This window comes from Notamacropus eugenii, chromosome 7 (genome assembly GCF_028372415.1).
Source record: "Notamacropus eugenii isolate mMacEug1 chromosome 7, mMacEug1.pri_v2, whole genome shotgun sequence".
Classification (NCBI taxonomy): domain Eukaryota; kingdom Metazoa; phylum Chordata; class Mammalia; order Diprotodontia; family Macropodidae; genus Notamacropus; species Notamacropus eugenii.
Genome location: NC_092878.1, coordinates 169,024,071 through 169,047,520, shown reverse-complemented (window position 1 = coordinate 169,047,520; position 23,450 = coordinate 169,024,071). Strand labels below are relative to the sequence as shown.

Below are 23,450 nucleotides of genomic sequence, written 5' to 3'. Positions count from 1 at the left end.
CCCGGGATACAGAGTCAAAAGTCCCCACCCTGCCCTCAGCCCCTTGCACTCTCACCTGCGAACTGAGCAATTACACTGCCCAGCACTTTGGAAAGGAAAGGAACACACATTTGGAGCTGAGGCTTCAGGCAAGGGATGGCTTCTGCCGGGAGCTCCATCGGGAGCCCACAGCTGCAGGTGTCATCAGACAGTGTGCAGAGGACGCACCCATCAACACACAGTGCCTCCCCAGGCAGGGACCATTTCCATCCCACCATTCAGAACCTTTAACCCAAGTGACTCCCTTGTAGAAACCTCACGTCAGATGCATGGGCTATTGTTGACCAGCTCCATGGATAATATTGGTGGTACTGTAGACAAAACTTAAATAAAAGGACGAGGTTCCCAGAGAGAGGCTCCAGCGTGGCCTCGGACATCTGGACAAGTCTGTAGCCAAGGGAAGGCAGGGACAGTCGTGGAAGCTTGAGGGAGGAGAGCCCTTGCTTCTCCAGGGAGGGAAGCATCAGGGCAGCCCCAGCACCTGGCAGTTTGGGTGGCCCCTTCAGCTCATCCTTGTTGATGTTGAGTGGGCTAGCACTGTAATTCCTACGATAATATAGGATTAACCACCATTTTAGTCTCTTCTCAATATTTTTTTTTGCAACTCAGTATTTAAGAGGCTTATTTCCATGGAAACACATTTCTCATGTTGTAAAGGGTGTGAAAGGAGAAGATGGATTTCTCTTTATAGGCATGAGCTGGAAGGGACAGCCATAGCAGGGGGCAGTCCCCCACACACACGTACGTGGACCTCATATAACACCTTGTACCTTCCCAGAGGTAAAAGAGACTTCAGAGACCATTTAGCCCAAGGCCTTACTGAAGCACCAGCCGCAGCAGGGTCTAGAGGGAGTGGGGAAGACAGAGGGCTGGTCTTGGAGTTGGGAGAGCCTGGGTTCAAATCCCACCTCAGACTAGAGCTGTGTGACATTGAGAAAGTCACTACACCTCTGACCATACCTCAGTTTCCTCATTTGTAAGTGGGAGGGGGGCTCAGTGACCATTGGGGTCCCTTCTGTCTCTACATTGAAAGTCCTATGACCTTTCCTCCCATTTCTCCTAAAACAACAGCTTTTAGGTACAGAGCCTAGCCGTTCCTTGGCACAGGATTCCATTTCATGTGAGGAGATACTGCATCTTATTGTCCTCTCTGATGCAGACACCCAGCCAGACTCATGCTCTGTGTCCTTTCTGAGCTGTTCCTGTCCCACAGTCCAGTCCTGCAAAGAGAAAAGGCTCAATACACCAGGGTTGTACTGAACTGACTTGAAATTCAGCCTCGAGGCATGATGGCATTTTAGAAGAAGCATTTTAGAAGGACAGTTGAACCAGTCCTGGGGGAGGGGAGGGTGATGGATGACTCCTACAACCCTGAGTCTCAGCCCTGCCTGCCCTTACCCTGGGAGGAAGAACCATTGAAACATCAGGCTAAAGTCATGACTAGGATTGAAAAGGGTCCAGAGAAAGCCCCGACTGCCCTAGAGAAGGCTGGGACAGCACCACAGAGATGTTCTTAATGCATCTTTGGTCCAACCTCTTAGGTCCTCTCTGCAGAAGTGGAGGGAGCTGAGGCTAAGCCCTGGAGGTGTCAGGGAGTGAGGTGGGAAGAGGAGCAGAGAGGGAGGATTGGGGGGCCCCAATGACCAGTCCTGAAGCACCCATTTCTTGTACTTCTAAGAGGTAAAAGTTTAAACTGAAAAAATCTACTAGAGAAAAGCTACTGGAAGTTAACCCAAATCTGAGAGTCGCTAATGTTTTTAGTCACCAGGTTAGTCAGTCAATAAGCCTTGATTAAGCACCTACTGTGTGCCCAGCACCTTGCATGGCTAAGACACAGGGATGGCCACCTGCCCAATGGGACCTCTCAGAACTTGGCTCCACAGGCCCAGCCTTGGAAAAAGAGCCCAGACCCCTGCTCCATCATCAGGCATCAACTGAGCAGGGGACAAGCAAAGGACAGGGCCCTGGCACATGGGGGAGCCACAAGACACTTAGGGCTTGTCCTAAAAAGCTCCCATTCAGGAGAGATCGCAATGGAAGGAAGCAAGGACACAAGCATTTACTGAGCTAGTACTGTGTGTCAGGCAAACGTGCCAAGCACTTATCTCACTGAGAGAGAGGTGCTACTTTTATCCCCATTTTACAGTTGAGGAAACAAGCAGGCAGAGGTCATGTGACTTGTTTAGAGTCACACAGCTAGTAAGCATCTGAGGCAGGATTTGAATTCAGATCTTTCTGACTCCAGGTCTGGGCAGGGGGGTACCTCATAGCTGCAGAGTGATGTGAGGTAGGGGTCTCTAAAGCCTGGGGATCAGACTGTAGAGGGAAGACTCCCTTGAGCTGATCCTTGAGCTGAGCGAGGCTTTTCTAGGAGCAGAAGGGAGAAGAGAAGGCACTCCTGGCATGGGGGACAGTGTGCACAAAGGTATGGGGGTGGGAGGTAGAAGGTCATGTGTGAGGAACAGAGAATGGGTCAGCGCCATCCGAGGAGTTTGTGAATGGGTGCTGAGAGATCAACTAGCTATCGTTAAAGGCTTAGCTTTCAGCACCAAAGAGGCCACCCCATAAAGCTACTGAGTGACATGGTCATGCCGGACTCTCTGTTCAGGGGCCAGTAAGGAGGCTGCCGTCCAGAGGTCAGGGGAGAGGCCGGAGGGCTGAGGGGCATGGTCTTGGGGCACTGTGAGCCTCAGGAGTGATCTTCTTTAAGGTGGCTAGTGAGCTCACGCCTGGGAGGCTTCATTGTACTTGGGATGAAGAGTTGTGTGTTCTCATTTATCCTTATTATCCTTAAGAGATTTATTTTAAAAGTACACTTTTCATATGTGAATCATACAACTATACAGTGCAAAAAAAAATGTTCTTGCCCCAAAGTCTGTTTTCAAGCTGCATTATTGGAAGTGCTTCCCCAGGAGGCACCCCACTCAATGAGGTCTGCCCTGGAAGGCTGGAGTCTTGGATGCCATTTATGGCTCTGGTACTAGGAAGATGAGGCACTCTACCTCAGTTTCTCCATCTGTGAAATGAAGGTATTGAATGAAGTGATCCCAAAGTCTCCTGGCTCTCTGAGTCCTATGGTCTGTTACCCTAACTCCTTTGTAGGGTAGCTGGACCAAGGCAAGGCAGGGCCAATGGGCAGGACTAGGTTCCAGTGTGGGATGAGATGGGGGAAAGGACAGGGAGAAGGGACAGAGGACAGAGCAGACCCCACTGACAGGGCTGGAAGTTAGCGGTGGGGGGATGTCCACAATGGAGCCCTCAGAAGGGAGAAGGCAAGCATTCCCCAGGCAAAGGGCAAGCTGTGAGGAGGTGGCACAGTGACCATCCTGCCTCATGGTGCAGTGCCACCTTACAGGTGCGCAAGCATGCAAGCATCACACACATACACACACACACACACACACACACACACACACACACACACCCTCTGCTGGGCTTTCAGATCACTCTCTAGGTCCAGCAGAGTCCTCAGAGCCACCCGGTCCAATCCCATCTTTCTACACAGAGGGAAACTGAGGCCCAGGGAGAAGTGAGAGGTCTCAGTTTCCTCAGAGCTCAAATAGACCAACACTCTCATTCTGAAATTAGGAAGTTGAGGCTCATGGAGGAGAAATGGCTTACCTAAAAATACAGAGGTAATGTCATCGGTGAGATCTGAACTCAAGTCCTCTAGCTTGGAGCTAGTCTAGCCCTTTGTCTCCCTCACCAAGTCAGATCTCACTCAGCCTGAGTCAGGAGAAGCTGTAATTGGGTGCTGTTTCAGGGCTGAAGGGGGCACCAGGAGAGGAGGAGAGCGCTTCCCTAACCTTTGATATCCTCCAGCAGAGGCTCCTCAGGCATGACTCCGGGCCTGGAACATAGTAGGCCCTTCATATTTCTCTTCCACCTCTCCTGTGATTCTGAGATGCCCCTGCACGCTGCCCACCACCAGCCCCGGGCTCACACATCCTGGATTCACCCCGAGGAGCTGAGCCCCTGCATTCGGACTCTCTCCCCTGCTTCCTCACCCACTGTGGATCCTTCCCCTCCTGTTCAGTTACCTCGGCCTTCCGGAGCTTAGGCAGAGATGTCGCCTTGTTGCCATAGTCACCTCCCAGAGACTAAGAGTCTCCATGGCAACCCAACCAGACAGCAAAGAGAGGGTTAGACAAGGTGACTGCCTGAGTAATGGAGCCAAGAACCCAACACACTCCCCACCCCCCACCCCCAAGGCTGCTGAATGCTGAAGCTGAGATCTGGAAGGGGGGAACATGTCCCACCCCATCACATCAGCGTCACGGTGCACAGTGGCAAGGGAGGCAGGAGACTTCCCCAGGCCCAACATCACCAAAGCTTTAGAGTTGGGAGGGGCCCCAGATGACTGCCCCTAGTTTTACAGGTGGGCAAACTGAGGCTCAGAGCATTTAAATGCCTTATCTAAAGTCACACAGGCGGAATTTGGACCCAGATCCTCTGACTCAAGAGTCAGTGTTCTTTCCATCATGCTTGAAGCTTTTCTTAAGACCTGCTAAGTGTATCCCAAACAGATCATAAAAATGGGGAAGGGTCCCACATGTATAAAATTATTTATAGCAGCTCTTTTTGTGGTGGCCAAGAACTGGAAATCAAAGAGATGCCCATCAACTGGGGACTGACTGAATAAATTATGGTGTATGAATGTAATGGAACACTATTGTGCTATAAGAAATGATGAACAGGAAGACTTCAGAGACACCTGGAAGGATTTATATGAACTGATTCTAAGTGAAAGGAGCAGAACAAGAAGAACTTTGTACACAGCAACAACCACAGGGTGCGAGGAATTTTTCTGGTAGACTTAGCTATTCACAGTAATGCATGGACCTAAAAATTCCCAATGAACTCTTGAGGCAAAATACCATCCACATCCAGAGAAAGGGCTATGGAATTGGATCGCGGAATGAAGCAGATTATTTTCTCTTGTGCTTTGTTTTGTTTTGGTTTTTCTCATGGTTTCTCCCATTCATTTTAATTCTTCCATGCCACATGACTAAGGTGAAAATGTATTTAGTAAGAATGTAAAATAAAAAGACCTGCTAGGGTTGGGTCTCCATTGGGACAGCCTTTGAACTCCTTGGAAAGGCATCAACATGGAATTTTAGTAAAGGAATTCTATCCTGCCAACTCTGAGCTCCTCAAAGGAAGGGACTGGCTTTTGCCTTTCTCTGCATCCTCAGCACTCAGCACACCATCTGGCACACAGTAGGTGCTTAATAAATTCTTGATGACTGACTATAGCTCTAAAATCAAAGTCTCCTAGTTCCCTGATATCAAGTTAAAGGTGAGAAAGACTGAGGTCCATTTCTTTAGATCTCCTGAAATCTTGGCCAAGACTTACTTCATGAACAGTCTTGTCGGGCACTGTCCTGAATTATGGGGTGCCCCCACCCCCACCCCCCAGCACACGGCTTTTCTGATTCCTAAGAACACAAATAAAGAATGCTTCAGGGCAAAAATATCCCCAACTGGAGAACACTCTGGATCATTTTGGAATCCCAAATAGTCATTGGCATATGTCCACCTTCAGGAAAATAACCACCCCCCGATTTGCAGTTTCAAACTAAAATATATTTTCTAATTTAAAAATCTCCATTTGATGCACAGCTGACTTGGAACAATATCCTGCAAAAAGTGAATCACTATGAGGATTTCTGTCTTATAGAACTACAGATTGCTAGCTAATGATTGCTGTTAATGGTACATAAATTCTCCAAGAAAAAACAAGCCAAGTCATGAAGCATTTATAAGGGTTACTCTGTGCCAGGCTCTGGGGATACAAAGACAAGCAGGGGGGGGGGGGGGGGAGAGTGACAGAGACAGAGAGACAGACAAAGGGAGGAAGAGACAGACAGAGAGACAAAAAGAGACAGAGAGACAGAAAGAGAGAGGAAAAGAGAAAGAAAGAGAGAGAGCCCAGCCTCAAGGGACCTACATTCTAATGGGGGGACAACATGAAAAGGGCACAGAAGGGAGTGGGGTGGGGGTGGAGGGTGAGAAATGAAAGTCCCCAGATTTAAGTCCAGTCTTATTCTCTTAAATAATCCAGCTTGGGAAAAACCTCTCTGTTACAGGCAAAATTTGGCTCTCGGAACTCTTGGGGTGTCACTACATCCCTGATGTCACACACAGCTGAGTCCAATACTATTCCATCCAATGAACTCTTTAACCCTCATTTATGCAGTTCTCCGAGTAAGGGCATTTTCACATATAAAGCAGCAAGCTGGTACAGTGGATGGAGCACTTGACCTGGAGTCAGAAAGATTCGAATTCAAACCTTGCCTCAAATACTTATTAGCTGTCTGACCTTAGGTAAGTGTCCTAAATTCTATCTGCCTTAGTGTCTTATCTGTAAAATGGAGGTAACAAAGCACTACCTCTCAGATTTGGGGGAGGATGACATGATCTTTGTAAATCATTTTGCAAGCCTACCTATTTTTTTTTCCTAGTGACATGCGGGAGGATCAATCAAGTGACTCTAAAAAAGATAATACCTTTCAGACACCTAGAATCCCGGTACTGGTGCCTTTGATGCAAACCCACCTTGTGAATGTTCCATGGGGTTCCATTCTGCATCTCCCTCTATGCCCTCTCACTTGGCAACCTCATCATTTCCCATGAATTCTTCTGTCATTTCCAGATTACAAATGGCAGCTTCCAAATCTCAACATCAAGTTCTAGTGTCTCTCCTGAGCAATTACAGTCACTTTTTCAACATTTTTTAAGAAGAACCCATGAACTTTCTCATTTTTGCCACGACTTTTCTCTGAAGTGCACTCCTCATCCACACCTCACTCTTGCCATCCTTCCACAGACACAGGTGCCCAACCTCAACATCCTACCTCAGGTTTCCATGGGAGATGGTTATGGGAGAAAGATCAGAAAAAAAGAGAAGTATTCAGTATAAATCAAAAGGAGAAAGACATTGTATAGATGACTTGAAGGGATTTGATCTGGTGAAGCAGATCAGAGGTGAAATGTGGTGAGCTGAAATTTGAGAGAAATTGAGGAGAATTGTAAGGAGAACAATCTCTAGCCTCGGATACTGGCTCAGTTTCAACTTCTGGGTTTAAATAAAAGCATGTCCAGTAAACGAAAGGATGAAAGAAGTTTAAGAAGAATAAGGTGAAGGAGAAGATTCCACAAGAATGGGAAGGTAGTTCGGAAGATCTGGCAGGATAAGTTTTTTAAAATCAAGTGGAACAAATTGGAACAATGGTCGGCCCTGAGGGTGCAACATTTAATTCCGCTACAATTTTTTACTGATGTGAATGTTGCCAACCTCGCCCTTGGGGGAGGACTTGAGTTACTGCTCCATATGTCCCAAATCAGGAGGAGGAGCTGGACGCACCTGAGCCCCTTCAGACCACAGGTTGTTGGGGAAGGAAACAGATATGAGGCTTCAATGGGAAAGGGGGCATCTGGAGTGGGGGAGGAATGAAGATGACCTTTATGGGGCTAATGACAAGTGGAAGCATGAAGAAAAGGGAGGAGGACAGGTAGATCATTTAGGCTTAAGAAGAGATTTGAGGCCATTCCTGAAGAGCATGGACCTGTTTGTCCTCTGCAAGAGGAAGCTGGTTAGCCTCTCGCGAATGGTCGAGGAGAGTCACAGAAGCTGTCAGGAGAGATCATCGTGTAAAGGACAGAGGAAAAAGAGAAGGGGAATGAAAGCTGGTGATGCCCTGCCAGGGCTCTGAGGCAGCTCTTTATCAACCTGATGCCAATCATGGAGACCGCTGCTGCCATCTCGGGAAGCTCAGGACGTGTATCCAAGATGAAACTAATTCTCCCAAGATTTATCAAAACAAATGAGAAGTGCCCACTTTCAGTGATTTACATGGGTACAAATGACACCTCAAACCTGTTGTTCACAAATGCAAAGTCTTGGGCAGAAAACCAAAGCCCAGAGGATCACAGGTTGCATTTTCCTCACTTCTTAGTGTTCACTCATTTTTCATTCATGTCTGACTCTTTGTGAGTCCATTTGGGGCTTTCTTAACAAAGATACTGGAATGGTTTGCCATTCCCTTCATTTTATTGATGAGGAACTGAAACAAACAGGGTTAAGAGACTTGCCCAGGGTCATTCATCTAGTATGTGTCTGAAGAGTGGGTTTGAACTCAGGAAGATAAATCTTTTTGACTTCGGGCCCAGCACTCTATCCACTGCACTACCTAGCTGCCTGCACCTTCCTCACTGCTGCCCATTAAAGGCAAGGGTTGCTGAAAAGAAAAATTAATTTAGAAAGTAAACAGCTGGCTAAAAAAGTGGGGTCAGAGAATGGAATTGGGATTTCTATTCCATGGCTTAAAATATAATAATGACAGATTTCTGGCCAGAGATTAAATACACACAACAAAATATGGTCAAAATGTTTTTACCAGATTTCTTGAAAATCCAGTAAAATTAGCCTTAAACCAAAATGAATGAGGGAAGGAGGATTGCCTGCATGTATATTCCCTGTCCTAGACATGGACAGTGGCTACAATGAAGGAAGAATAGGGTGAGATACCTACACTTTCACAGGAGACAAAACCCAAAAAATTATCCAATAGTAAAAGGCAAAATCTCAGATGTCTACACACAAATTCCCAAAGTCTGGGCAATAAACAAAAGACACTAAAGGTTCTAACACAAAGAGAAAATATGACCTTATAAGAATCACTGAGACTCACTGGATGAAACCTGAGGCTGGACTATTTTATTCAAATGAAACAGTGTAAGTAAAAAGGTTTTAGGGGACCATTAGAAAATAAAAAGGAAGAAATAAGAAATCTTTCATGCAAAGAAAATAAGGAACTGGGGTCAGAGGAATACAATGAAGATTATTTGGTTGTAGGTCAATGGTGGAAGAAACAGAAGTGCCTTTGTCATTAGAATACACTACAGACTACCTGGACAGAAAGAAGACGTAGATAAGGTGTTTGGGGAAATAGATCCCATATCACCGAGCACAGAGGCGTGATATAGTAGCACGAGATAGAAGACTTCAGTTATCCAGTCATCTGACAGGTGCTGGATGCTAAAGTTCTCTCTCTCTCTCTCTCTCTCTCTCTCTCTCTCTCTCTCTCTCTCTCCCTCCCTCCCTCCCTCCCTCCCTCCCTCCCTCCCTCCCTCCCTCCCTCCTCTCTCTCTCTCTCTCTCTCTCTCTCTCTCTCTCTCTCTCTCTCTCTCCCTCCCTCCCTCCCTCCCTCCCTCCCTCCCTCTCTCTCTCTCTCTCCTTCTCTGTGTATGTTTCTGTGAGTATATGTGTCTGTCTGTCTCCCTCTGCTAAAAGTATCCATTTTCATAAACTTCTTCACTTGTCTTAATTATAATTGTATCCTTCAAAAGCTGGAGGAAAGTCTATTCTGGATCTCAGAAAGGAACTGCTTGCTAGGATAGAAAGGATAGGATCCCTGAAAGCAGGCGATCATGCCTTCCTAAAATTTTCAGGGAATAAAAGGAAATCAGTGCAGAATCCGGCAGGTATCTTAGATTTTGGCAAAGCAGACTATAAAGAGTTCAGTGGAAAACTAGTCGTGATCCCATGGACTAAGACGATTCAGAGGAAGTCAGTCAGGGAGGAACAGGGGATGTTCAAGAATGAAATTCCGATCACACATGGAAAACTCCAGTGAGGAGAAAAAATGGGATAAGTCTGGAATGTACATGCACACAGAGCTCAGCAATCAGCCTGGAGTTGGTTTGTATTTGTTTTTAAAGAGGAAGTTGGAAGTAATACCATATCCAAAATGTTAACCATAAAAGCATGATGCAGTGCTGTAAAAATAGGATAAGGAAGGCAAATGCTGGAATGAGCTGAACTGCAAAACTTTAGAAGCTAAAGACAGTTTTTAAAAAGGTTGGTGTTTTCTTTTAGATTACAGGGAGAAAAAGGAGATAGAACCTTTGCTTGGAATGGATGGAGTAATGGCAATGACCAATGGAAAGAAAGCAGAGTTACGTAACTCCTCATTAGCCTTTGCTGTGTGTACTAAGGAGAATGACCTTCATGCTAGATATGACAGGACAGCAATAACTAATAGAAAGCTGATACCTAAGGTGAGTCAGGAGTTAGTAGGAGAGCACCTAACTGCCCTTGATTAATTCACATTCCTTAATGCAGAAGAACTACATCCTTGGGGAATGAAAGAACTGCCCAATGTGACTGCCAAGCAAATGCCAATAAAACTTGAAAGATCATGAAAAATAGGAGAGATGAGAATCCCCAGTGCCAGGCTCTGATAGCTGAGCTTTTATCTTACCTTGCTGGGAATCAGGCCATCATGTCACTTCTAGGCCATCTCCACCTCTCCCTAGCCTTCCTCCTCCCCTTAGAGGTATTACCCTCTCCAATTAGAACTCAATCTCCTTGACCATAGAGGATCTGTCTTTTGCTTACTTGTATCTCTGGTGTTTAGCACAGTGCCTGGCACACAGTAATGTTTATTTAATGCACTCTCTATCCACCACAAGATTAGATATCTCAGTTTTTTCTTTTTAAAAAAAGGGAAGAGAACAGAATCTTCAAACTATAAACCAGGGAGCTTGACTCCAGTTCCTGAGATGATTCCAGAATGCATCTCAAGAGAGAAGAATGGTTAGCAATGAGAAAGGGAAGTGGTCATTGAAAGGGGCTAGTGTGGCTTCAGGTCAAGAATGGGTCACACCAGATATAACTCATTTCCTTTTTTTTTACTAGATTACTGAAATAGATGAGGGGAATGCTATGGCTATAGCTTACCTAGATTTTTAGCAAGTTTTCAATAAAGTATCTCATACTGTTCTTGTGAAGAAGATTGAAAGATGTGGCCTAGAAGATCATGCAATTAGTGTCACTCAGAATTCAGATTCAAAAAGAAGTGATTAATGAATCAATGTCAATTCTATGAACCATGCTCTCCAAATGCTCATAGAACACCAACCTGAGAGAGATGACTGATGTACTGAAAGACAGAGAATACAAAAGGATCTTGAGGGGCTGTAACAGTAAGGAATAAACGTGAAGTCCCTTAAGGCTTACAACACCTTTTCAGAATCATTTACTGAAACCATCCAGTCCCTCTTTGACCACTCCCTTTAAGGATTCTCCTTTCCATCTGGTCAAGGGCAAGCTCTAGAGATCTCCCGTTATGACTATCACTGTAACCCCTTTGGAGCATGAGAAAAGAGGCCTGTGCTCTTAGGTGGGTCAATGAAAGACCCTTTGTCGCTTCAAAGAGTCCTTCTGGGACTGATCAGGGAGAGGCAAATGGGACTTTATGTAGGGATTGATAGTTTAAAAAAAAAAGACTGATAAGTTTTCTTGCGAAGTTTCACCCAAAGACTTCAGATAAGGATAACTTTTAAAAGCTTTTGTTGTATTTCCAAAGGAGGGGGTGCTCTAAGGAGCTTTGTCCGCTTCCACCCTCGTAATGATCCATTCAGACAAATTTCAACTCGATGTCCAGAAAAACGTCTCATCCATGAGAGTTATCCACAAATGGACCAGGATGCATGAGCTGAGGAGGTGGTGGGCACGTGGGCCCGATGCCGACTGTTCTGTGACTTGTAACGAGGAGCCTTTTCCTCTGTGGGTTGGACAAATATCTCCCATCTCCTTTCAGAATCCAGCAATCCTCTACCTTGGGTCCAGAGGAAAACAACTCACAAAACAGACAAAATAAACACACTCAGAACTTGTGTGCGTTATTAATCCAACTGTAAAAAGAATCCTCTTTATAAAACCCTTAACAAAACCGACTTTCTAGACCTGAAGCGAGGCAGTTTAATAAAAAATAAAAGTCACTGGAGGTACGGGTCCGCCCTCTTGTGTTGGGATAATGGAACTACAAGGCAACTCTGGGGAAGAAGCCACCTCATTGACTTTGGAAAGGAAAGGAACTTTGAAGATTGTCCAGTCCAACGCTCTATGTTACAGAAACTGAGGCTCATGGCAGGGAGAGCCCTGCGGTGGTCACCAAGCAGACCTTGCTTATCTCCTAATTTTGCCCAAAGTCAGCCTGATATGGACTATGACCCTGCCCCTGATCTTGACAGAATCATTATGAAAAGCAAAAGAAATAATCACAAACTTTAATGCTTATTATTCTGAGTAGTAATCACACTATATTATTAATGATTATTATACAATGTATGTTTATAATTTATATATTATGTATAGTATATAAATTTTTATAACTCATATATAACATTAATACATTATATTATTATATATTCTATGTAATTTCTATATTTATATCACTTATAATATATAATTTATAATTACATAATATGTATGATAAACCACAAGTACTGAGAAATCTATTGTTTACAGTCTTGTTCAGGAGAGGTCTCACAGGACAAGCGGATGTGGATGGGCGATGAGATGCATGAAAGCTCTCCCTACATTATCTTTCACCTCAAACCAGCTCCTCTCCTGAGCTTTCCTATTTCCACAGAGGACACCACCATATTCCCACTCACCTGTGTTTGCAGCCCAGGTGCCACCCAGGATTCCTCACCCTTAGTCATCCTTCAGCTCCAAATCTTCTCATTTCCTTCTGCACAGCACCCTTTCATCTGGTCCCCTTTCTCCATCCTCAGAGCCATCACCCTAATGGCAGCCCTCCTGCCCTCCAGGCTAAATCATGGAAACAGTTTCCCATCTGGTGCTCTGCCTCAGGTCTCTCTCCCTCCTCCCTTCAATAACCACCAGCCACCAAAGTGATTGTTGTTAGATGTAGGTCTGACTGGATCGCTTCCTAATGATAAACTCCAAAGGCTCCCTCTTGCCTCATTTGTTTGAAATTTAAATCCCTTTACAAGCTGCTTCCAAATTACCTTTCCAGGCATGGGACACGGAGCTCCATTTGATCCAGTCAAACTGGCCTTCTTACTCTTCCTCACAGTCATACAAACATACAGCTAAACTCTCTCCAAACGTGGATAAGAAATTAAGGTCTGATACCATCTGTTATGCCAAACCACATAAAGAGAATGATGCATTTACCTTGCCAACCTTCTGCTGAGTTGAAATCAGACGATTCATTTTTTCTTGTGGTTTTCCTGCTATGATCGGTGCATCCCTCTGTGGTGTATGGGGTGTTCAGAGAGAACTAGTACTTCTGGTGTGAGGACTTCTCCACCTTTGGTATCCACCTGCCACCCAACTCTCTGTGATATGCTCAATGGCCACACCCTGGTAAAACCATCTTGACAGAACGACAATAGCCAATAGGTCTCATACCCATTGGTGAGTTGGGGGTGTCAACCTCCAATGTGAGCAAGAGGGTATGAAGACAGCAGAAGCAGGTTCAGTGGAGTGCTTAAAGCTTGGTCAGACATGGAAGACTCATGTATATCAAGGTCATCCATGGCATCCCAAGCCAGCCAATCAGTCTGACTTCTGTCTTGTCACTGGATTCTGATGACTCTGGAAGAGACAATGAGGCTAACAGCTTTGCACAACTCTCCCTCGTTTAAGTCCTACTTATGCACAAGTCAAAAGACAGCACCTATATAATTTTGTTATTTCATCATTTTACTAAATAACAATTTTTATTATTTTGCTATGTTAATATTTTACCTAGCTCAAAGTTCTATGGGGATGGGCTAGAGACAAAGCAGCAGGTGCAGATACACTGGGAGCTGTAGTCACAGCTCTGCACACAGGCGGCCCAGGTAATAGGATCATCTTCTTACTGGATTGAAGCAGCACTGGGATTTGGCAGTCCCCTGGATATCTGAGCAGCCTTTTAAGGACTGCACGGCTCACTACCTGGTGAGGAAGGGGCTACAAAAGGTATCCAAAAAATTGTCTGCTTCACCCAACCCTGGCTTGTTTACCATGGCAGCCGGAGATACCCACACACACAAAAAAAGCATAAAAATATTTGTGAAGATGATTTCACTCACTGTCAGTATGTGGAATGAACATGAAATCCAGTAGACCTGAAAGACGAAGGGCTCTTGTTCCAAGAGAAGCCCACAGGTATCCCATCCAAAGAGCAGCCCCGAATGAAACCAGGATGACACGTAAAGCCAGCTTACCAAAGTCGGAACTGGACACACATTTTTCTGGAATGGCCACAGGGGAGCATCAGGAAGCTGACACAGGTTTTGCAATCAAAACGAATCTAGTCAAGAAGCCAGTATGCCTCCCAAAAGGCACAAAAGAGGCACAAAAGGTCACAAAGAGTCAGAAACAACTGAACAACAACCAAAAAGTATAAATACTATGCTTAATTTACTTTAAATGCCATGTTTCGGGGATCCATGTTCAAAGGTTTACATTGGAGACCCCTAGGCTGAATCTACTAAGGGGTTCTTCTGGTAAGTCAGGGATCAATGTTAAACTTTACACTAGAGTTCCAAAAACTGCCTTCACACAATTAGAGGCTGGAGGAGGCATGATTAGACAATAGATTGTCTGGAAAAGATCGGGGGTCTCAGTGGACTGCAAGCTCAGCATTAGTGAAAGGCATGATGGAGCAGCCACAAAAGGAAGGGCCATCTTGGGCAGCATGATGGGCGTCACAACTTCCCGGAATAAGAAGGCACTTCCCCTTTATTCTCAATAGGCAGCTCTTGTCAAGAGGGTGGTTGTGCAGCTCTGGGAAGCTAGAGGACAACCCTGATGGTGAATGACTTGGAGTCCACATCCTATGAGGAAGAGAAGACTTAGGCCAGGGGGAGATATGACATGTGAAGGGCAAAAGCATGTGCAAGAGGGACTAGACATTTGGTTTAGACCCAGAGGACAGAGGAATGAGTGAAGCAAGCAGTTACAAAGATCCAGATTTGTGCTTGATGACATGAACGAACACACACACACACACACACACACACACACACATTTCCTCGCAAGGAGAGCTGTCTCCACGTACAGTGTCCTACCTCTGGATGAGGTGGGTTCCCACTCTTGGAGCTCTCCAAGCAGAGTCTGCATGATCAGTCATTAGAGATGCTGGGAAAGTGATCCTGGGCTTGAGTTGCACTACTTGGTCAAGAAGGACCTGTCTAACACAAAGAGACTGTGCTTCTAAAGAGAGGAGGAATCAGCACAGTGGAACCCAGATATTCAGCTAAAACCTCCTAAGTATATATCCCATGGGTTGTCAAGACCTAGAATCACCAAGACTTTGGATTCTAATGCTGTACCTGTAGGGGAAAAAAATAAAGCAAGAGCTCTTGGGACTGAGTCGGTAGTGGCTAGGAGAATATCGATAGGACATCTTTCCTGAGGAGAATTGCCATTGGAGGAAGAGTCTAGAAGGAAAAGGCTGGCAAGGCTCCAATGCTGATGAAAGTATTCTGAGAAGGACAGAATTGGGAGCAGGACTTTCAGGGACTGATGAAGACTTACCCCCCCACTTCCAAGAGTTGGGGACAAGCCAAGTGGGGAGGCAGAAGGGCATGAACAAATGAGAGAGACAGAGAGAGAGAAGGGGAAAGAAAGAGAAAGGAGAGAAAAAGAAGAGAGGAGAGAGAGAAGAGAGAAAAGAGAGAGAGTTGGAGAAATTCCAGAATATATATTTTTTTCTAGACTGTCTTTTGAACCCAGAGTGATAAATATTTAATAAGGGAACAAGCCAGTAGCAGACTAAGGGGTTGGGGCATTTAGTGTGTTCATCCAAGAGCTCCTGAAGCATTGCTCACATCCACTATCCCACGTATCACACCCCCACACCCTTATAAAACACCCCCACACCCTTATAGAAAGTTTCTACATCATGAATCCTAGGAGACATGCTAGACAGTGGAAGACAGCCCTAATCTATGGAAGGTAAAAATAAAAAATGTAAGTGAGCTGCTGAGCTTATGTAGAAAAATATCAGACCTTCCACAGTCCAGACCACAGGCCAATGGCCCCAACTTCAGACACTTCAGCAGCAGAAAAGATAACTAGGGAATGGCTGTTTGCACATAACCAATAGAAGGTCCACCTTTGCATGCTACATATCAGAGGAAAGAGGCCTTAGCTGGTCTTGATAAGTGGCAAAGAAGCAGCTGAAGAAAGAGATACATTGTCTAAGAAATCTTTTAGAGATTGTTGGGTTCAGGGACTAGACAGACTGGGACAAATTCATCTCATCAAGGAACCACATACTTTATCTCCTGTAAGTCCTGTTTTAAGTGGGAGTTGCAGAGAGGCAAGTTAGGGTGAAAGCTTATTCCCAAGGGATACCCTTTGTACATTCCAACAAGCCTCTGTCAAGACACTACTCTGTGTCAGGCACTGTCCTAGGGACTGGAGATACCAAGACAAAATAAAGTGTTCCCTACCATCAAGGGTGATGAGGTACCAGACTGAACTCATGGAATTTATCTAGAGCATAAGAATGAAAGTACAGTGGAGAGAGTCTGGAACAGATTGGAAGAGGTCTGGGAAATCTTCTCCCTGAAGAAACTGTCTACAAAAGGAATTTGTTTCTGAAAAGGCAGATCCTCTGTGTGGGAGCCTCATTGACATATGTTGGTGTCCTGGTGTGACCTTGGAAAAGGGAGCTGGAGACATCAGCTTTGAGCCTCCACCGTGGGACACATTTGTCTGGGGTATTTGGATTCCCCCATCTGGGCCGTAAGCAGTTTGGGACTCTGTGGCATTTGGAGAAGCTATTAGATAGCAAACCAGCCTCAGATTCAAGACCTGAGTTCAGTGGCATATACTGTAGATCGCTTAACCTGAGTGCCTTTGGACAAGTCTAAGACTGGAGCGCTGGGGTGCAGTTTATCTACACTTGTGGGGGAAGTTTCTACACTAGGACTTCCCTCCCATTGCTGAAATCTGGACCAAAAAATAATAAGGAGCATTTGAGGTGGGATCGATCTCAATTCAGAAAATGAAACCCAAGAAGATGAGCATCAGTTGAGGAATAGCGAAGCAGACTGTGGCAGATGAATGTCAGAAAAGATGAAGACGAGGAGCCCAGAGAAGCCTGGGAGGACTCCTCTGAACAGATACGGTGCGTTGTAAGCAGAACAAGGCACCCGCCTCCTATGCCAGTGGAAAGGGAAAGAATGGTTCGAAAAAGGAACTCTAGAATGAGAACACCAAGCTTGACTCTGATGAAGAGACAACAAAATTGTCTCATCTTCTTTGCTCGAGTGAGGGACTCCGAGTGTGGAGAGCTGCTCGCACTGCCTGCCTCCGTACATAGATTGACTGGCTTTGCAGAACTGGGTTTTGGACTTTTTTTTTTTTTTGTCATTTTCTTTTTCAATCTTTGTTAGAGTGGCTCTCTTGACTGGGGAAGAGCGACATGTTGGAAAGTTGTTATTCAGTCGTGTCCAACCTGACCCCTGGACTGTCAACACTGTCCATGGGGTTTTCTTGACAAAGATACTGGATTGGAGCAGGTATTTGAAGGATCCTAGTCCCGAAAACTAAGGGGCAGAAGAGAGGAGGACCCATTTGGACCCGGAGCCAGACAGAGGACACCCAGAGACTTTGAGAAGCTGGGACATGGGTGGAGTGACATGTGGAGACGGAGCAGAAAGAACACCCATGGAGGTCGATTGTGTGGAGGGAAGCATGAGGAGACCGGTCCAGTGGGCCGGGTCCTAAAGGGCTTTCAAAGCCAAGCAGGGACGGTTACATTTGGCCACGAAGGGAGCAGGGAGCCACTGGAGTTCCTGGTGGAGGGAGGTGCGTTCTGGGATGACTCCTTTGGCAGCTGGCAGAGGAGGCAGCGGAGAGCGAGAGGCGTGCGGAAGCCTCGACAGTTAGAAGGGTACTGCGGTGGCGCAGAGGAGCCCGAACCCCGGGCGCTGGCCGTCTGAGCTGAGCTGAGAGAAAGGACTAGAGCGGAGAAAGGGAGAATGACAACAGGGCCCTCCCGGGCAGAGGGTCTCTTCGCCCACTTTCCCTACTCTGCTGGAACAATCCAACTCTCCTTTTTCAGCCCCCCAGCCACTCAGGAGGCCCAGAGCAGAGGAAGGGGCGTCCCCCAGCATTCCCTACTCTCCCCCCCTCCCCAAGGATATACAAAGTGGATAGGTACGTGGTGGGGGAGGGGCATGGATCCAGCTCTAACCCCGAGGGGACCAGAGAGGCGCCGAAGGGGCCGGAGCGAGAGAGGAAGACGGCGCGCGTCCCTGGGCCAATCCGTGGCAAAGCTCTGACGGCAGGCGATGGATTAGTCTGTAGAGAAGCCGGCTCGCCGCAGACCAGCTTGGCTGGGACCCAGAAAGGGGGAGCAGGAGGGAGAGGGTGGAGTTCATCAGCCTGGAAAGGCCAACGAGGGCGGGCCAGGGTGCCAAAGCAGGGCTCCGGGGGGCGGTCCTAGCCAGTGGCCCCCTGTGTAGCAGGCGCGGCCAGGTGGCCCCGGCGAGCCGGCCGGGAAGGGGGACAGCTCCAGGGTCTTTCCCGGAGTAGCCCAGGTTCCTCAGGCCCCGCCTCCTCCTTCCTCTCCCCGGTTCTCCCTCCCTCTCGGGCGGAGGCGGGGCGGCCGTGGCCGTGGCCGTGGCCGTGGGCGTGCGCGCTGGGAAGGAGGGAGGCGGCGGCTACTGCCGGGCCGGGCCTGGGGGTGTAGAGATGGCGTCCGCGGGCCAGGGCCAGGGCCCCGAACAACGAGGGTCCGGACGTGGCCGAGGGCGGCCCAGGGCCCGAGTCCGGCGCTGGCGGCGGATAGTCTACTGGATCCCGGTGCTCTTCATCGGCCTCCTGCTCGGCTGGTCCTACTACGCCTACGCTGGACAGCTCTGCGTGGGTCAGTCCGCGCCCGGGGAGGGGGGATACCCACCCCTGGCCCGGGCCGTCGTCCCTGCCCTACTCCCAGCCCCGCGAGGGTCTGACCCATGCGGGCCCCACCCCGGCCCGGGCTTCATCCCACCCCCTCGGTCTTGACCAAGCCCCTCTGTGCCCCGCGTGAGTCAGTCCACGCGCGACTCCGGGGGGAAGGGGGCTCCACCCTTTGCGTGAGCCTTGCAACCTCCCCCCAAACCCTTATTCACTTTATGTGACTGTGGGCCAGTCCGCGCAGGGATCCCCCATCCCCTTCCTCACCCCCTCCCCAACTCCAGCCCCTTTGCCCCGCGTGTGTCCCGGAGCGCTTGGACCCCCAGCCCGCACCAAATCGCCGCACGCCCGCGTGTCCCAGGAGGTGTGACCTAAGCCCCCCCTATCCCCCGCTCCCGATCTTCCCCAGACCCCTTCCTCAACTAGCCCCTGACCGCTCAGAGCGCCTATCCCAGGCTAGTACCCCCACCAGCCCTCACTCCCCCAGCCCCTTCTGTCCCCGCTCTCCCTGACCCCTCCCCTTTTATGGGTCAAAGAGGAGTTGGCCCGGGGTGGACCTTCCTGCGTCACAGACTAGGAGGCCCCCAGGCATCTTTCCCCCTTCCTTGTCCCAGGCTCGCTGCTTCTCACCCGACCGCACCCTCCTCTCTGTGACCGGGACTGATAGGGGGTGCGGAGATAAGTCAAGCTTAGGAGCAGGAGTGGGGGCCTACGGTGGGCGTGAGCCACAGAAACTAGGGATTAGGGGCGAGATGCGTTCTGTGGGTAGCAGAGTTGTTCACTCACGGTGATAGGGCACAGGGCGCACAGACCTCCACGGGCTAGCCCTTGGGGCACTCAGCTGAGAAGGCAGTGTTGGATACTTGGAGCAAGGCTGTGAGCCAACGTGCAAAACTGGTTTTGTGCAAGCTGGGGGGAGGGGGAGTAACGGGAGTCCTCCGTGGGAGAAGAGATTGTATTCTGAGGACCCCAGGTCAGAATGGCCTGCAGAATTAGGGCTCCGAGAGAGCTGGTGGGACGAGTGGGCCCGGAACCACATAGCCTGTTTAATAGCAGCACTAAGGATAGCTGCCTAGACACTGCAGAATGGGGAGGGGGTAGGACGCACGCCTCCAAAGCTGCCAATGGGGTAGCCTCAGGCTCCGTGCTGGGACGAACCTGGGTCTGTCCAAGCGGTTGGGGCGGGACAAACCTGAATGTCCGGTTGCCCCTCCTGCTCCCGCCACAGCCTTAGGCAAAGAAAGCTTCCGCCTAGAGTACCTGCTTCGGGTTCTAACGCTTCCTGGGCACTTGGTACCTTGTTGCGGCCAGAGCAGCCTTCAGACTCGGCCAGGACTGGCCCTCTGGCCTCTCCATAGCCAGGTTTTTCCACAGTCAGAAAGGAGGCTGTGATTAGAAAACCTTCTGTTCGCTTTTCTCCTGTATTATGGTATTAGGCTAAGCAGCTTAGCGTGGGTCAGCCAGGCGTCCCCCGGCTTCTAGACAGCCCTTTCTGTCAGTGTGGACAGCCGACAGGGAGGGAGGGTTCTCTTCTGGCGCCACCGTCGCTTGGTCCTCTGTCCAGCTGCGCATTAGGGGAGGACACCGGCTTGTGCTTGGGCCTCTGTCGGCTTCTCTTAAATCTGTGTGCGTTGGGAGCATCGGTTGAGAGGCCCTGGGAGAGTCTTTTTCCCTGTGTGCTAGGTGGTCGTGTGGAGGAGAGGCAGGGCCCCTTGACTACGAGGCAAAACCAAGAGCACGAGTTTCCAAAGGCATTTCCCCGGCCCTGAAAGAAAGTCGGGGTGGAGTAAGGGGATGTCAGACCTGAGCTTCAGAAAATCACTTTGACTGCGAAATAAAGAACTGAGGGCAAGCAGGAAGGAGAAACTGGAGACTGGGAGACCAGCCAGGAGGCTAATGCTGCTGTGGCATTTCCCAGATTCTCCATTAAGAGCCAGTTTAGTGAAATGGAAAAGCTCATTGGACCTAGGGAGTTAGAAGAACTGGGAATCAGGCTTGGCTATCTCACCTCTGGCTCTGGGACCTTGGGTTCATGGCTTTGCCACTGTGGGCCTGTTTCCTCACCAGAAAAATAAGGACCCTAATCTAAATCAGGGGTTTTAAACTTGAGATCCATGTTCCTTGGGGGTCAACAGCTGGATTTCCGGAAACCTGTGAACTTGGATGAAGAAAAAAATGACATCCTTATTTCATTATAATTGGTTTCCTTTGTAATGCTCTGTGTTTGTTTTATGTATTTAAAAAGCTGGTTCTGAGGTTTATCAGCCTGCACAAGGTACTGTGAGAACCCAACAACAGGGAAAACCTCCTGAAGCAGGTGATTTCTAAGGTGTTGTCCAGCCCTTGCATCCTATGATCTTATGTGTAAATGGGTACACAACCATCTGAAAACCCTAGAAAACATACACCGATGTGGATTGTCCCTTCATGGGCTCCAAATGGACAGCTCTAGAATCTTCAACTTGGAAGAAACTGTGGTGGTCTCTCCCCTTACATCTTTACTTGTAGCTTTCCAGATGCGGTTCCTTGTCACTGGAATTCTCCAAGAAGGGGTAGCAGATTCCCTTGCCCATTTCCTTCTCAGATGGCCCCCATCTAGGCAGTCAGTCCTCAAGCTAAGAATTGCTTCTCTGTTCCTTCCTCCCACTGGCTATTGTTGTCCCCTCTGGGACCCCTTAGAAAAAGTGTACTCAGTGTGCATGGAACTGACCCAACTAGTAATCTCTCTGCTCCTACCTCTGTGAGCCTATCTCCCCCTGACCATCCCTACCACAACAAATTGTTCAACTGGTTGCTGTGTGATGGTTGTGAGTTCACCCCCCCACCCCATCCTGAAATCTGTAGGCTGTGTAATTCAATATGGGACTGAGATAAATGATGGGAACTTGGGGAGGGATGAAGACAGGGGTTTGATGATGCAAGGCATAAAGACAGAGTTGTGCCTGGCCTTTGGACATCACTCAGGATAGGGTCTGCTTTCTTTTTTCTTTTTCAGACCTAGCCTAAGGTCTTGGCCTTACCAAGGCTTTCAGGGTTACTCTTTAAAAAAAAAAAAAGATTCCTTTTTTAAAAATTTAAGTAACAATTAATATTTTATCAATCTGTTCCTATCACATACAACCCTAAAATTAAACAAACTATGTAATCCCTCAACATGTATCTATATATTCTGGCAAAACAGATCTTCCCATTAGTCTGTCTGAAATGTGTGTTGCCTTCTGCATTTTGAGGAGAAAGGAGATGAGTGGCATGTTTTGTTTTGATTCTTTGGCCTGGCAGTTTATGGTGGCATTGATCAGAGCTCTCAAGTCTTTCAAAGTAGTTTTTCTCTACAATGTTGATGTCACTGGATGCATTGTTCTTCTGGTTCTGCTTGCTTCACTTTGAATCAGTTCAGAGAAGTCTTTCCAGTTTTCTCTAAAACTATCCATCTCACCACTTCTTATAGCACAAAAAAAAATTCCATTTCATTCAAAAACCACCATTTGTTTAGCATTCTCCAGTAAGAGGGCAACAGCTTCTTTTCCAATTCTTGGCTACCATAGAATGAGGTTTTTGTTTTGTTTTGCTTTTTAACCTACACATCTTCTTCCTCTATCTTTGATCTCTTTACTGAATTGGTCCTATAGTGCCATAACTGAGTCAGAGAGTTTGCATGGTTTATTAATTTTCTGGTCTGGACATCATTCCAAATGACTTTTAGGTAGGGTTACTCTTAACAGGCATATCTCTGTCTGTGTTCTAGTTAGGTTGATGGGGAAATGATGTGAGTTGTCCTATTTTTTTAATATGCGTGCTCTATTATGAGTTTTTCATTGTATGACATTGGATGTGAGCTTTTTCATTGAGCCAGACAGTTTCAGGGACTTGTGTGAAAATGGGACCAGAGGACAATGCCTCCCAGTGTACCAAGTCCCTGTGCAGAATACGGGATATGGAGATGAAAAGATGCAATCCCTATTTTCAGGCTGTTAACAGTCTAATGGGTGGAAGTACAGATCATGAGTGCTTAACCTGAGGTGATAGATTTCAGGGGATCTATGAACTTGAGTGGAAAATTGCCTTTCTTTTCACTAACCTCTACCTGAAATTTCTAACTTCCTTCCATTATGAATATGTAATAAAATGTGCTTCTGAGAAGGGGTCCCCAGGATTCACCAGACTGGTGCCAAAGGGGCTCATTATCCATAAAGGGTTAAGAAGGTCTTGTCTTGACAGCACTTTAAACAGTAAATGGAAGAAATGGCTACTTGTTCCAAGATGGGAGGGGTCCTGGAGTGGAAAAGGAAGACTGGCTCTGCTTGGGGCAGAAGAGAAAAATAAGGAGTGGTGGGTAGAGATGGCAGAAGGTGTTTCTGTAATATTGGAGAAACGTCCTAGTACTTATGGCTATGCCAGTTGGATGGATGGCTTCGAGATGTGGACTCCCCATCACTGGGGGTTGTCACAGCCACCAAAGGGTTATTCCTAAAACACAAGTTGGATGGTTTACTCCCCTGCTGTACAAACTCCAGTGGTCTCTGTTGTCTCTAAAATCAAGTACACATGATGTCTCCCTCATTGGATCATGAGCTCCTTGTGGTCAGAGGCTGTGTTTTTTGCCTCTCTGACATCTCTGGTGCTTAATACGTCAATGCTTGTTGACCTACATGAGTCAATCTGAGGGGACAATTGAGTTTCGCAAGGAATG

General features: G+C 47.5%; 1 protein-coding gene and 2 long non-coding RNA genes across 5 annotated transcripts in view; 1 reads left to right on the top strand and 2 right to left on the bottom strand.

The window, feature by feature from the left end:
• Positions 1-2,837: 2,837 nt before the first annotated feature.
• On the bottom strand, positions 2,838-4,092 carry LOC140515047 (uncharacterized). The gene is made up of 3 exons (XR_011970821.1): positions 4,047-4,092; positions 3,661-3,889; positions 2,838-3,055 (listed from the first exon to the last, which is right to left on the bottom strand). It is a non-coding gene; the product is annotated as an uncharacterized lncRNA (long non-coding RNA).
• A 7,286-nt stretch (positions 4,093-11,378) lies between these two features.
• On the bottom strand, positions 11,379-18,464 carry LOC140515045 (uncharacterized). Its single transcript, XR_011970819.1, has 4 exons — positions 14,071-18,464; positions 13,936-13,971; positions 13,031-13,453; positions 11,379-11,663 (listed from the first exon to the last, which is right to left on the bottom strand). It is a non-coding gene; the product is annotated as an uncharacterized lncRNA (long non-coding RNA).
• Positions 18,459-23,450, top strand: part of ZDHHC2 (zDHHC palmitoyltransferase 2) — a 48,072-nt gene continuing 43,080 nt past the window's right edge. For all 3 annotated transcript variants that reach the window (XM_072625655.1, XM_072625654.1, XM_072625653.1), the window contains exon 1: positions 18,459-18,731. In XM_072625655.1, the coding sequence (XP_072481756.1) occupies positions 18,557-18,731 (175 nt within the window). In that variant the 5' untranslated portion in view covers positions 18,459-18,556. The remainder of the gene's footprint in view (positions 18,732-23,450) is intronic.